At 39.7% G+C, this 13,970-nt stretch overlaps 1 protein-coding gene across 1 annotated transcript in view; it reads left to right on the forward strand.

Annotated features, from left to right (window-relative positions):
* Nucleotides 1–13,970, forward strand: part of TRIM66 (tripartite motif containing 66) — a 49,575-nt gene that overhangs the window by 14,198 nt on the left and 21,407 nt on the right. The window contains exons 3-10 of the mRNA XM_010018987.1: nt 740–887; nt 5,920–6,052; nt 6,658–6,774; nt 8,362–8,476; nt 9,824–9,970; nt 10,114–10,231; nt 11,594–12,483; nt 13,557–13,715. Coding sequence (XP_010017289.1) covers nt 740–887; nt 5,920–6,052; nt 6,658–6,774; nt 8,362–8,476; nt 9,824–9,970; nt 10,114–10,231; nt 11,594–12,483; nt 13,557–13,715 — 1,827 coding nt within the window. The remainder of the gene's footprint in view (nt 1–739; nt 888–5,919; nt 6,053–6,657; nt 6,775–8,361; nt 8,477–9,823; nt 9,971–10,113; nt 10,232–11,593; nt 12,484–13,556; nt 13,716–13,970) is intronic.

A 13,970-nucleotide genomic window follows, 5' to 3' on the forward strand; every position in this document is an offset into this window, starting at 1 on the left:
TTGGGGGTGGTGGTTGATGAGAAGCTTGACATGAGCAGGCTTCAGTGTGCGCTTGAGCCCAGAAACCAACCATATCCTGGGCTGCATCAAAAGGTGCGTGACCAGCAGGTCAAAGGAGGTGATCCTGCCCCTCTACTCTGCTCTCGTGAGACCTCACGTGAAGTACTGTGCACAGTTCTCGTGTCCTCTACATAAAAAGGTCATGGAGCTGTTGGAGCAAGTCCAGAGGAGGCCACGAGGATGGTAAGAGGGCTGGAGCACCTCCCTTATGAAGACAGGCTGAGAAAGCTGGGGCTGTTCAGCCTGGAGAAGAGAAGGCTGCGTGGAGACCTCAGAGCAGCCTTCCAGTATCTGAAGGGGGCCTACAAGGATGCTGGGGAGGGACTCTTCATCAGTGACTGTAGCAAGAGGTCAAGGGGGAATGGGTTCAGACTTAAACAGGGGAAGTTTAGATTAGATCTAAGGAAGAAGTTCTTTACAGTGAGGGTGGTGAGGCACTGGAATGGGTTGCCCAAGGAAGTTGTGAATGCTCCATCCCTGGCGGTGTTCAAGGCCAGGTTGGCTGGAGTCTTGGGCGACATGGTTTAATGCGAGGTGTCCCTGCTCATGGCTGGGAGGGTGGAACTAGATGATCTTAAGGTCCTTTCCAACCTTAACTATTCTATGATTCTTTGATTCTATTAACAGTTTGTATGACTAATTTGTAATCCTTGTATCTAATTGCACTTTTTGTTCTTAGAGCTGCTCCACGTGTAAAGAGAAGAGACCTGCTCACAGTCTCTGTACAAGCTGCAATAAGTGGTTGTGCAGCTCATGCACAGAGGAACACAGACATAGCAAGGAAACTGGAGACCACTTCCTGTCTCTATCCCTGAAGGGCTGCACAGGTACTGAAGATGCACGTTGAAATTTGTTACTTCTCCTATTAGTTACTCAGTTGAAAAAGGGGCAGTTGCAGGCTCTGTGTCATAGATACCATGTTTTTTGCATGTGACTCAGAAGGATATGTACATGTTGATGAGAGATTATCTGATTTTTCTGTAACTTCAGGGCCATTGCCACGATCAGCATTCCACAGTATTTGAAAAGTTATGCATATATGTGTTTCCACATGCCTTTTCAATCTGCTGAGTGATGGGGTATGGTTTGGCAGGCTACAAAAGCAACAGGCATTGCTCTTTCAGTACTTCTGTCCTCTTTTGAGTAATTTCCTTCAGAAAACTACGGTAAGGCATTTCCTGTGCATATGGACAAGGTATAGGACGAAGAGTAACAGACAATGAAAGGCTGTGATCACTATAGGATGTTTTTTTTTTCTAAGCCTGGTGTGAAAAACATGGTTTCTGAGTGTGACCACTATATTGACATCAGCAGGCACAAATGTATTCACATCAAACAGTTTGAGGCACTTGAGACATGATGTGTCATTACCAAATAAGGCGTAAAGAAAAAAAGCTCTGTAAGAGTAGCAATAACGAAAAAGCACAGATGACATTTAAAATTTTTTCTGGGTATTTTCTAGAGAATAATATAAACTGAAGCCCCCCCAGTCCTCCCTCAAATGCACTGATTGGATGCACAAATATGTTTTCTTTTTGAGTTGATGGCAAGATAAGGTCTGGTTTTGAGGCTCTAACTGTTAATAATTTCACTTTGATTATAATTACCAGCTCATATTGTTAACAAATAACAGTAAGAAAATATACCTGTGGCTTAGTTGTAGATTCGTGTGTGCTGTATAAAGAAAACGTTGCACACACACAAACTGCTTTCTCATTTTTCAGTCCTAAATTCTGTGTGCTAAAAAAAAAACCAAACAAAACCAAGAATGTTGGTAGTGTATATATAGACTAGTTAATCTAAAAAATGATTTGGGATGTAACCTGTGCTTTTTAAATTCTTATTATTTATATATACATATTATTTATTTAGGACATAGGAATCCCTTCAGGATATTTCAAAGTAAGCAAATGCTAGGTTGCCCCCCCGGCAATAAAATATCCTCTGCTTTTCAGACTCAGCAGCCATCTTCAGTCTCTGCTTCTGAAAAACACCCACTTTCTTTGTAGGCCCTTATAACTATTAAGAGATTCTCTATTCCATTGATCTTGGACCTTTAAACTTTTCTATCTTTTGCTATTTGCTTTACAAGGGCCAGAATTTCTTTTGTCATCTGAAAACTGTAAGATTACCCAGGTCTGAAATGAAGTACAGTAGAACCCACCCACCCCCTGCCAAATGCATTGAATCTTGCCTATTTGTTTTAATTTTGATAAACAATTCCTTCCTTGTGTGGCAGAACTAAGAACCCTTTCTTTATTCTTCCTTTGTGTTCTGTGTAACACATCTGATCAGCCCCTGCCATGCAGTGCCTGCAGCTCTGTCACAGTTCCCCATCCACTTGCTCTGCACATCCTCTTGCTCTGCACATCCTCTTGCTTCTGGCCATCTGCTGCCCACTGGGAGAGACCCAGCTCACACAGCTGAGTGGCTGAGCTGGCTGCCAGGCAGCACCTTTAGCCTGGTGACTCCTGAGGTCATGGTGCAGAGCAGAGTGCCAAATTCTTAAAGTTTTGAGACCTTTGGCCTTCATTCAAATTTATATTTAGAAATCAGGGGTGTGGGGAGGAGCGGGAGTAGGCTAACACAGAAAAATGCCATACTGTAAAAGAAGAAAACAAATTTTAAGTAGTCTGATTTCTTTTTCCTACCGACTCATCCTTCGTGAGTCTGTAGTAAAGCCCACAGAATGAATGGTGCTGGTAGGGGATTCACTATGAAGGCTTGTTCTTACTGGGAACGGCTCCATTCTTGTTTGGAAACAGCTTTATTTTGTTCACCTCCATTGTGCTCTGTAATACCCGGTAGCTTGGGGAGGTTGTGCTGGTTAGAAGATTCCATAATTTTGAACATGCTTATTGAGAACTGGAATGAGGAGTTTTGGGCATGCTCTGTGTCACAGTTCAATTAAAAACTGTTACTGAACTCCTACATTGAAAAACAGATCTTATTTTGTAAGCATAAGACCAGACGAATAGCACAAACTGGACATCACTTTGATCTCTTCCCACCTTCCCCAATTTCCCACTAATATTTAGATCTTGTACAGTTGCTCTAGTGTATTCTTCTTAGCTGAACCACTTCTAGAGGTACTACCAAAAATTCCACTTCTCTTGTGAGTGCCAGACTATTACTGCTTGTTATGAATATGAAGAGATGGTGAACTGTGGTTCACACATGGGTCAAACTGCACTATTTGCAGTTCTTCAAACACTGATTTTTTCCTGACAGTTTGTGTTTGTTTGTGTTTGGTTTTGCTTGTTTTGGGTTTGTGTTTTTATTTTGTTTTGCTGTTGTTGTGGGGCTTTTTTGGAGTTTTTTGTGTTTTGTGTGTTTGTTTTTTCAATATTGCTTTTTGTTTGTTTGTTTTGTTTTGTTTTTTAAAGACAACCCAAAAAAACTCCTGAAAACTTTCTGGATCTGTGACCACAAGATGCAAAAATATTGAAATCTGCTTTTGGAGTGAATTTGCTGAGCACTGGAGAAGTAGGTGCTGAGAACACATGCCAAAGTCTTGTAACAGATTAAGCAGCAGCCTTGGAGGAATAATATCTGAAAAGCAAACCTGTCACTGGAGGGCTTTGCATCAGCACTTGGAATTAGTGAACTTTGTTAACTTCAAAGTTCTGCAGAGCACTGAAACTGCTTGAAGTCATAAACCCAGAACTTCTTCCTCCTTTAGTCCCAACTTTGTTAAAAGGACATTCAGTATTAGTACAGACTCTTTCCTTGTTAAGTGGAAATCTGTGCTTTGCAATTAACTAGAAACAATCCATTTGCCAAAACTTTGTCAGAAGTAAATGATCTGGTGCTGACGTACCAACTATTTATAGGCCAGTGCGCAAAATGAATATTTTTCTCTTTACTATCTTTTTCAGCCTCTCAAGGTTAAGTATGAACTTATAAAATCAATGTTTGAGTCACTGCTAATTATGCAATGTGAGGGAGGACTCTATTAGCCAAGATGTAATCGCTTTTCCAAAGTTTACAGCAACTGATCAAGGAACAGAGATTTAATGCTTTCTGTTAAATATTCAAGAGATCCACCTGAGATAAAGAAAATACTGTTGAAGGTGGTGACTCAAATGATATTAATTCAGAATTTAGGGCAACTGAATTTTCCCTGTTCTTCAGTGATGTTCTTTTCAAGACACTGACATGGATAGTTGTGGTCAAGATATCTGCTCCTATTAAAAACAGACTTATGCCTTTGTTTAGCATCTGATTTGTAAGAATTCAACTTATTTTAAAGCTGAAAAGTGTAGCTCTGAGCTGAGTTACAGTAGGTTGAGAATACCATGGCTTAGTTGCAGTTCTCACTGACATGTCAATTGAATCAGGGAATTACAAGTGGCAGAGGCTGTGGGTCTGTGTTGTAATTAGATATCATTGATTTTTATCCTCAATTTGCATTTGAAATCTGCTTGTCTCTTAAATCTGACACGGTACTAAAAAACCAACTGATTTCTCTGGGATGATTACAATCACCCAAAGGCTGAAGAACCCTTCAGAGAGAGAAAAATGGTGAAATCATTATATAAGATTGTGACTAGGCTTCATTATACTTGGACCTTAAAGACCTCATCTCATTATAAATTGGAGTTTAATATGGATAAATTGATCCTGAGTTTTCAGAAAAACAGCTTGCATGCTTTGCAGGTGCTGAGCACTTAGAGAGGCTTCTCCAACTCATGGAAATGGAGGTAGTTATTATGGGCTTTTTATTTTTCTTTTAAGATATAATACCTGAACCCATAGGGGAGGAAAAAATGATCTTCAGCATCCACCTTGGTTATACACTGGCTGTGCAACCTGCCTGGTGACATATTATTTGCATTGTCAGCTGCAGGTTTGAATGCAAAAATACATACTTGCAGTACAGTCAGAACAAAGTGGCTGTTGAGGTGAGTTTCATTTGTACCTTAACAGAAAAAAATATTGGAGTGGGAAAAAAAGACCCTCTGATCAATTTCCTCTTTTAATAATATTATTAGCATTTGATTCAATAATAATATAAACCAATAAACTTCCATGAAGAACAAAGCATGCAATACTGCAATAAAGCATAAATACTGCAATAAATAATTTATAACATTGTGAAGTATGTCATGATGTTATATAAAGATCTTGGCCTAATCTATCACAAATTATCTTCTTGCACATTTTGTTAAGAAGGCAGAGGGGAAAGCAAATTGAATCGGAGAGAATAACTCCATCATCTCAGAAATATTTAAATAGCAATCTAGAAAGTAGGAAATTTGGTATATTTTCTTTAGAGCATGGCAATGCTTCCACTTTACCTATCCACTGTCCATTCTCACTCTTCCTCACATTTCTCTTTGGAGTGGAACACGGTTTGGTGCCTAATGTCAATATCCCCTATCTGTTGAAGTTTATGTAGTGCATTTACAACAAACACACATTTGAAAAACAATTGCTCGTGTGACTGTTCAAGAACAAAGGATACTCTTCCTTCTGCTGTGACTTCAGGTTTTTTCAATATATTTGGTTTTCTACACTTTAAAATACAGCATTGTCGACTGGTTTGCCAGACCAGGTAATTCAAATTTGTGAGACAAGTGTCCCAAATCATGAGAGAGATTTAAAACTCAGGAGAGTTTAGAGGAAAATAGGAATTTAGTTTGATGACTTCTTCCTGAACCCCTTTGGTGTGCTCTTTGTAGAATGTATAAAACCAGGAAAAAAGTATAAACAAGCCCTGCTAATACAATCAGATAGATCCAGGGTCTTTTAAGAATAACATCAAGACTTTCAATAAAATTGTGAGAGTTTGGCAAGTCTTTTTTTGAACCATAATGATAATCTTTGTCAATGACAACATTGCTTTATATTCCTCAGCAACTGATGATGAAGCAAGTGAGCTTTCCTTATTTTGCCCCGTGCACACTCAAGAGCCGCTCAAGCTGTTTTGTGAAACCTGTGATACCCTTACATGCCATAGCTGCCTTCTGACAGAGCATGAGGAACACAGGTACCACACAGTGTTTAATTATAATCTTGTCTAAAACTGTAGCTAATTTAGATTAAAGACTGTTTGTTTCCTGCCACCTGAACTTGCAGGCTAGTCCAAACTTAAAAGTCACAGCAAACTCAGTTCAGTTCTCTTATGCCCAAGCAGTGTAACGTGGCTTACTGCCCTCACAGAATCTCTCACTGCTCTCAGCGGTGTGTACTTTCCCAGTTGTATTGTCTGCCCAGGTACTGTCTATGCATGCATACAGTTCATTCTGATTCTTCTCAAAGTCACAAAATTAACTCAGTACTTAGCATGGTTTGAATACTTCTGTTTGTCTTTATCAAAGACATCATGACTGTACAACACAAGAGTTACCAAAGTTTGAGCAAGCTGCTTGCCTGTGGAAGTGTATAAGCCATGTAAGGAATTGTTGGTACGTTGAGACACATTTTGTGAGATGAGCCTGCCTGTGTGAGGGACGATAAAGTTCAGCTGTCACAGAGAACGTTTGTAGTAGGAAAGAAGCAGGGGACCATGACCAGAGAGGTATTAAGGCAGTTGGTCCCCTAAACTTATCAACAGAAAAAACCACAGTGTGAGAATTTCCATGTCTTTCACAGGTTCAGACATCTTGATGAAGCTTTGCAAAATCAGAGAGTTATCCTGGAAAATGTCATCACTAAAGTGGAAGAGAAAAAAAGAGGGATTCAGGTTTCAGCTAAACAGATTGAAGACAGGTAATTGCTATGCATGATTTTTTCATGAAAGTGGGTGATCAGTTAAAATATTTGCACTAAATGCAGGTTAACAGAAGAAAATACAGACTTTTTTTTTTTTTCCTTTGAGGCTAGGAAATAATAACAAGATTAGAAATGTCAAATTCATGTTTAAGTGGTACTGACAGGTCATGGCATTGTAATACATGATTTCATAGTCCTTGCAAGGTGTGTGAGAGCTGAAATCGTCAGAGTTAAGATTTCTTTGTATAAGCTGTTCCCGAACTAGAATTTGAAAAGATTATAAATAAAGACTAATTTAAAAATACCTTATTTCTCCAAGTAACCTCAAAAGAAGCTGCAATTCCAGTTAAGAGTAGCATAAAATGAAAGTATTTCAGTATATTAACTGGATTTCAGCTACTGATTATATGTTGGCTGTTGAATCTCTCTTCTGCATTAATAAAACCATTTGAAACACCTTGAAAGAGTACCAATCACAAGTGGTGTTTCTCAGGGGTCTGTTCTGGGACCAGTACTGTTTAGTATTTTCATCAACAACATAGTGGGGTAGAGCGTGTTTGCAGCAAGTTTGCAGACAGCTCCACTGAGTGGTATGGCTGACAGCCTGAGGGATGGAATGCCATCCAGAGGGACCTGGGCAAGCTTGTGAAGTGGGCCCATGTGAACCTCATGAGGTTCAACAAGGCCAAGTGCAAGGTCCTGCACCTGGGTAGAGGCAACATCTGGTATCAATACAGGCTGGGAGATGAAGGGATTGAGAGCAGCCCTGCTGAGAAGGACTTGGGGATACTGGTGGATGAAAAGCTGGACATTCACTGGCAATGTGCACTCTCAACCCAGAAAGCCAACTGTATCCTGGGCTGCATCAAAAGCAGTGTGGCCAGCAGGCTGAGGGAGGTGATTCTCCCCCTCTAATCTGCTCTGGCGAGACCGCACTTGAAGTACTGCATTCACGTCTGGAGTCCTCAGCACAGGAAAAGACATGGATCTGTTGGAGTGGGTCCAGAGGAGGGACACAAAAATGAGCAGAGGGATGGAGCACCTCTCTCCTATGAGGACAGTGTGACAATTGGGTTTATTTAGCCTGGAGAAGGTTCTGGGGAGACCTTACAGTGGTCTTTCAATACCTGTAGGGAGCTTATAAGAAAGATGGGAACAACTTTTTAGTAGGGTGTGTTGCAATAGGACAGGGGATAATGATTTTATACCGAAAGAAGGTAGATTTAAACTAAATATAAGGAAGAAAATTTTTACAGTGAGGGTGGTGAAAAATGAACAGGTTACCCAGGGAGGTGGTAGATGCCTTATCCCTGGAAACATTCAAGGTCAGGTTGAAAGAGGCTCTGACCAACCTGCCCTAGCTGAAGATGTCCCTGCTCATGGCAGGGGGGGTGGGATAGATGGCCTTTTAAGGTCCCTTCCAACCCAAAATATTCTATGTTTGAAGTGTGGGAGAACTTCAAGGAAATGTTATAACTTCCACTGGAGTTCTCTGTCAATAGTTAGATCAGTTCTTCTAACAAATAACTACTAAGCTCTGAATAAATGTTGGCTCATCCAGAGATGTGTATCTCTTACCCATAGGTTGCTTGAAGTAAAACACTTATACAAAAAGGTAGAAAATCAGATAAAAATGGCCAAGATGGTTTTGATGAATGAAATCAATAAACGAACAAACATCCTTCTTGAGCAACTCGAAGTAAGTAAGGCTAGCTCCTTTGATACCTTGGGAAATTAAACTAAATTGAATTTAATCCCAGTGCCAATGGAAAGAATATAGACTGTGAGAATTATTGTCCCTTTGCTTAGGTTTTCAATTTTTTTTTTATTTTTTTATTTTCCTGCAGAATTTTGTGTAGAATCAAGGGTTGACAAAAGACTCAGGATGGAACGGCAAAATGTTTAACTATCATGAATTAACCACATTTTCTAATGCAGTTACAGACAATATGTGTGCACCTTTTGAGTGCTTACAAAACAATCCTGCTTCTGGTTTTAATGACTGATTTGTAGAAGACCAATAGCAGGACATTTAACATCCTGTTTCAAAAGTGATCCTCTGGTCTACTTTCTGTAACAGAACCTTGAGTTCTGTTTCTTTGTTCTGTTGAAGAGTTTTGACTCTTCAGTTTTGGGATGTTGAATTGAAGTCTATATGACTTTATTTTGAAATGTGCTGAGCACAAAGATTGATAACAGATCTGATCAGAATTTCCAGTTCTCAGTTAGTCTTTGATAATATTAGCAGATATTGGAAAGACAAAGCACTCAACACTTGCTGGCTACCCTTGAATTTATATATTTGGTTCAAATATTGCTACTCAGCTAAGTAGCTTTATAAAAAAGAGAAAAGTATGTTTTCATTTCAGTAGTATTGAGCATTAAGTAAATTCAGGGTTCATGCGGCTTGACAAAATTTCAGTGCTTGAGTTATCTATAACTGCAACACAACTGTGCATACACTTGAAGTACATGCATAGGGCTATATTGAAGTGCATGTGGGGGGTATTAAATGAAATCAGGAAGTCCTGGTTTCAAATCAGATAAGGGCAGTTAGTTCTTCACGTAAGTGGTAAATAAGTGTGGAAGTCTTTGCTGCAAGATATTGTGCATAGGTTCAAAATTAATAGACAAATTCATAGAAAAATACACTGAGGGTGATAATGTAGCCTCTGTCTTTGTGGTCCCTAAGTCATGAACTGCTGGAGACTCGAAAGCTGTTCTAAGGAAAAGCTGCATGCTTCCCCTCTTTTTATGTATTTTCTTGTGTCTCTCCTGTTGTGTATCATAAGAGACAAGACAGCTTTCTTGAGTTACATCATTCTGTTAAACCAGAGCTGGAGTGATGTAGGTTGTTTGCTCCTGGAAAAGTCGTTGATCTTCCTGAATTCAGACATCTGTTAAATAGGATTTGCTTTCTTTTTATGATTGATGGTTTAAGGTGGTTTGCATCTCTAAATAATGCATAATGTAGTGCCAGTGTTTGTATGCATTAAGTGTGTCTGAAGAATGACAACTATCTTCCACTGATTCACATTATTAACAGAAAATCACCAATGAAAGGAAGCAGAAATTGGAGCAACAACTGCAAGGTGTTGTGCTTTTAAGCAGACAAGTAGAACATGTGCAGAACTTCATCAGCTGGGCAGTGTGCAGTAAAAACAGCATCCCATTTCTCTTCAGTAAAGAACTGGTAAGAACAATACTTATTCTCTCAGTAAACTGAAATTGTGCAGTAATGTGAAAACTATTTAAGGATTTAATGTTTCTCAAATAAAATGCTTTTCATGATATTATAATTGGGAATAAAATAATTGTCCTTTGACTTGTCACCAGATTGTATTTCAAATCCAGCGCTTGTTAGAGACAAATTGTAACACAGACACAGACCCTCCTCTGAGGATAAGGTTTACTTGGGATTCTTCCTACTGGACTAAACAACTGTCCAATTTTGGTAAGAAAAATATACTGTTGTTTATTAGGCACCTGCTTAAAGCTAGACAAGACAGATATAGACAATACAGTACTTTCCCTAAAGTGCACTCCTTTTTAGTCTTGTCTTCCAGTTTTGTACCTCTTGTCACATTCTGAAGAAAAGTTAGTGTGACTGAACTTTCTTGGTTTTCCCTCCAGTTATATCAATTCACCTGTTAAAAGACATAGTCATACATAAATATTGCTCTATAAATATTACCCAGAAATACACTCTATAAATATAATCTTTGGTGGTCTTACAGAATCACAATGTAAGAACACAGCTACTTGTTCAGTGGAAACCCCGTGCAGTACTACCAAATAACTTTTAACTGAAATTGCTTAAAATGTAGCATGACTGGCTATAAAACAGCCTTGACTTTGCCCAGGGTATTTGAAATTAAGTTCTGTCCCAGCAAGCAATAACTCTGTACAACACTGACACTCTGGCAGTCCTCTAAGGAGTACCCTGGGTGCAATGGCGTGTCCGCGGTGGATCTTGTGCTATTTCTTCTGTCTTACCCAGGAGCAGCTGGGCTCAGTCACGCCCGTGTTCTTTGTATCCTTTAGTACCTTAGTGCCCGAGGGACCTGAGCAGTCCTTGAGACACTTACAATTAACAGGCACAAAGATTGCTTTAAGATGTTGGCTGTATAATAGTTACAATGCTATTTATATAGTGAACGTGCATATAGTGACTTTGTTTCCCACCAGCTATAAATTTCCCAACTGCAGCGGGTTTTTACAGTAAATTCAGTTTGGAGGTCCAATCAATGATCTAAAAGATTGGTTCTCTTCCCATTTTAAGATATTTAAAATTAGATGGAGTAAAACACTATCAAGAATATTACAAGGAATAATCTTTTCTTGACTTTTCTTGACTGAAAGCATAGACAAGATCCATTCATAGGTCACTTCTATTTCTAGCTTTTATGATTCTCACCTACATAATAAAAGTCTCTTATTTGTGTCACTTCAACCCTGGAAGCTGTCTTTTGTACCAGTGCTTATGGATCAGAAGATAGGCTCATACTTTAGGAAAAAGTGAAAGTATAAGCTATATCCATCAGTTACAATAAAATAAGTTGAGGTCAAATTTTCAAAGCATTTGCTGGTAATTCCACCGTAAGTTCCACTAATATCAGTGAGAGTTTGGTATGATTTTAAATCACTGAAAAATCTTGAAAATTTGTCTTGAAAGTATGTTGAAGGTCTGTTTGGATAGGATATTTAAATATCTTTTATATTTGAAATTTAGACATGGCAATAGCCACCATTTACAGTTTTTATTGTGTAAATTTGGCAAGATCATAGGAGGGAGTAAATGTGCTGTTTTTTCCAGGGGGTTTCACTATGGAAGGTGGACACATTTCTCACTCAGATGTACTACTCTGTGGAAATGCGCAAGGATTCCAGACCTCCTTGTATCATGGGCACCGTGTACCAGCATCACAGCTGGAGCCTGTGGATAGCCAGCCGCATCAGTTTCCACCTTCCATTCAGTGTCCTCCATCTGTGTGTTGCTCGCGCTGCCTGAGCATACCTCACCCAAGCAAAGCTCTGCCTTCTCATCAAGACATAAACCGCCATCAAAATTTTCAACAGCCTCCCGAACTGCACCAGCAGCACTTTCCTCTGCAGTACAGCATGCAGCAACATGACAAAGAGCCAAGGGGTGCCCGCCAGCCTATGAAGCTAACACAGTCTGGGCTGGAACAGCAGTCGCTGTCAGAGCCGGAGAGTGTGTCTGGAAGGATGGGAAAGCATTTGCCATCCCAGCAGCTGCAGCAGACTGCACCCCTGGGTTATGCTGTAGTATCGCATGAAGCTCAGCAAGTACACACAAGCCATCCACAGCCATGCTGCACCCAGGCTTCTTCGCAGACATCAACAGTGCAAGTGCAACTTGGTCATCTCCAGAAGATAAAACCTAACCACTTGCAGCTGCCACCACAGCAGCAGCAGCTGCCACCAGCATCGCCGCCATCAGGTCAGAATGAGAACACCCACAAGCAAGTAATTCAGCAGAGCCTGGACATAGTGCACCACCAGTTTGAACTGGAGGAGATGAAGAAGGATCTGGAGCTTCTTCTGCAGGCTCAAGGACAGCCCAGCTTGCAGCTGAACCAAGCCAAGCCACCTCAGCATGTTCAACAGACCATAGTTGGTCAAATTAACTACATAGTGAGGCAGCCAGCCCCAGTTCAGCAACCAATCCAAGAGGAAGCACAAGTAAGTTCTCAAAAAGTTCTTTCCTATTGTGTTTTGCCAATGTAAGATCAGAAATGGGAGACGCCTTTGAGATTTCATGTATTTGGTTGAACTTTCTGATATCGTCTTGTCTATGTTTGTATTCAGCAGAGGCTCCATGCCTCATACAGATTGAACCAAAATTTGCTTTACAATACATAAGCAACCTGGATCCCAAAGATCTGAATCTCTAAATAGGCAATATGAGCAGCAGGTGGGAGAATAAAAGCATAATCATTGCTACTTTCTGAATAGGTAACTGTAGGACTGCAGTAGTTTCTCCATTTAAACTCTTTTTTCTGGAAATTTTAATCCCAGAGTCCTTGAAATAGATTTCCTTTTGATTCTGAATACCTAGTGGAAAGAGAGTGAAGAACACTTTTTTGGTATGAGAGTTATTTCCTATTCTACTGGTAACTGCTTTTGCTACTGCATCATGCCCTTTCAGATTTTAATCGATATTCATACATGCTGTTACAGGTACAGTTTTGTCAGCAGGGCTAATTTCTCCCTTTTTCCTCTGTTGGTAAGAATCCTGCTTTTGAAAAAGGGACAGTGCCAGGTGGTGAACATCCAAACTGCAAGGCTGAAGAAGGAGGGAAGTGAGCGAGTGGCTGCGTGGTTCTGAGTTACCAGCTGGGCTTAAACCATGACAGTTCCACAATAAAATGGCTTTGAAACTCATTCAAAACGGTGGGGATTGCAGCAGAAAGGTGGCTGGCACTTCCCATTGTGTAAATTCTGTGGAGTTCCTACCTTGAATAACTCTCAAAGTGGTTTACCTGTAGGGGCAGACATTAGGCTTTTGATATAGCTGTACATTTCAGCAGCTTTATCAAGATTTTTTTTTTTTCCTTAATTCATTATTTTTTGAGAGAAATCTCAAAATCTTTCTCTGTTCATTTATCTTTCTGTTTAGGGTTACTTTGAACATCTTTGTAGTTTTAGAGTCTTCTCAGTCTTGTCATATTTTATATGCTGTGAGTTTATGTGAATTTGTTACCATTTTTCTTTCTGAGATTTTGAAAACACAAATTCCTAATTGTCATTTCTAGGTCTGTGAGAGTTCCTCTGAACTTGATGCCCAGAAACCTGTAATTCCTCTTGACAAAAGTGGTAGTCCCTCCCTGTCACAGTCACTAGAAGAAGCCAGTGTCAGCAGTCACTCCCCTGAGAGCACATTGCAACAATCATCTTTCCATCCAGTGAGAAAGGTATAAAGAACTTTTTAAAAAGATATATTTTAAAGGGAAAACATAATTTGATAATATTGAATAGGATATGGCTTTGGAACTTGCAATCAGGTTGGAAAAATTGTAATATAGTAAAAGTCAACAGAATGGCTTTTGGATATTGGAAGACAGTCATAGCCTAACCTATGCTGTACTGTGCTGTAGCCAGGATCAGCAACTGGGAGCGTTTAGATCTGGCTGGCATGATTTTTAAGTGTGAAGTCAGTAAATAAGTAG

The sequence above is a fragment of the Nestor notabilis genome, unplaced genomic scaffold (genome assembly GCF_000696875.1).
Source record: "Nestor notabilis isolate BGI_N333 unplaced genomic scaffold, ASM69687v1 scaffold6797, whole genome shotgun sequence".
In the NCBI taxonomy this organism is placed as follows: Eukaryota; Metazoa; Chordata; class Aves; order Psittaciformes; family Psittacidae; genus Nestor; species Nestor notabilis.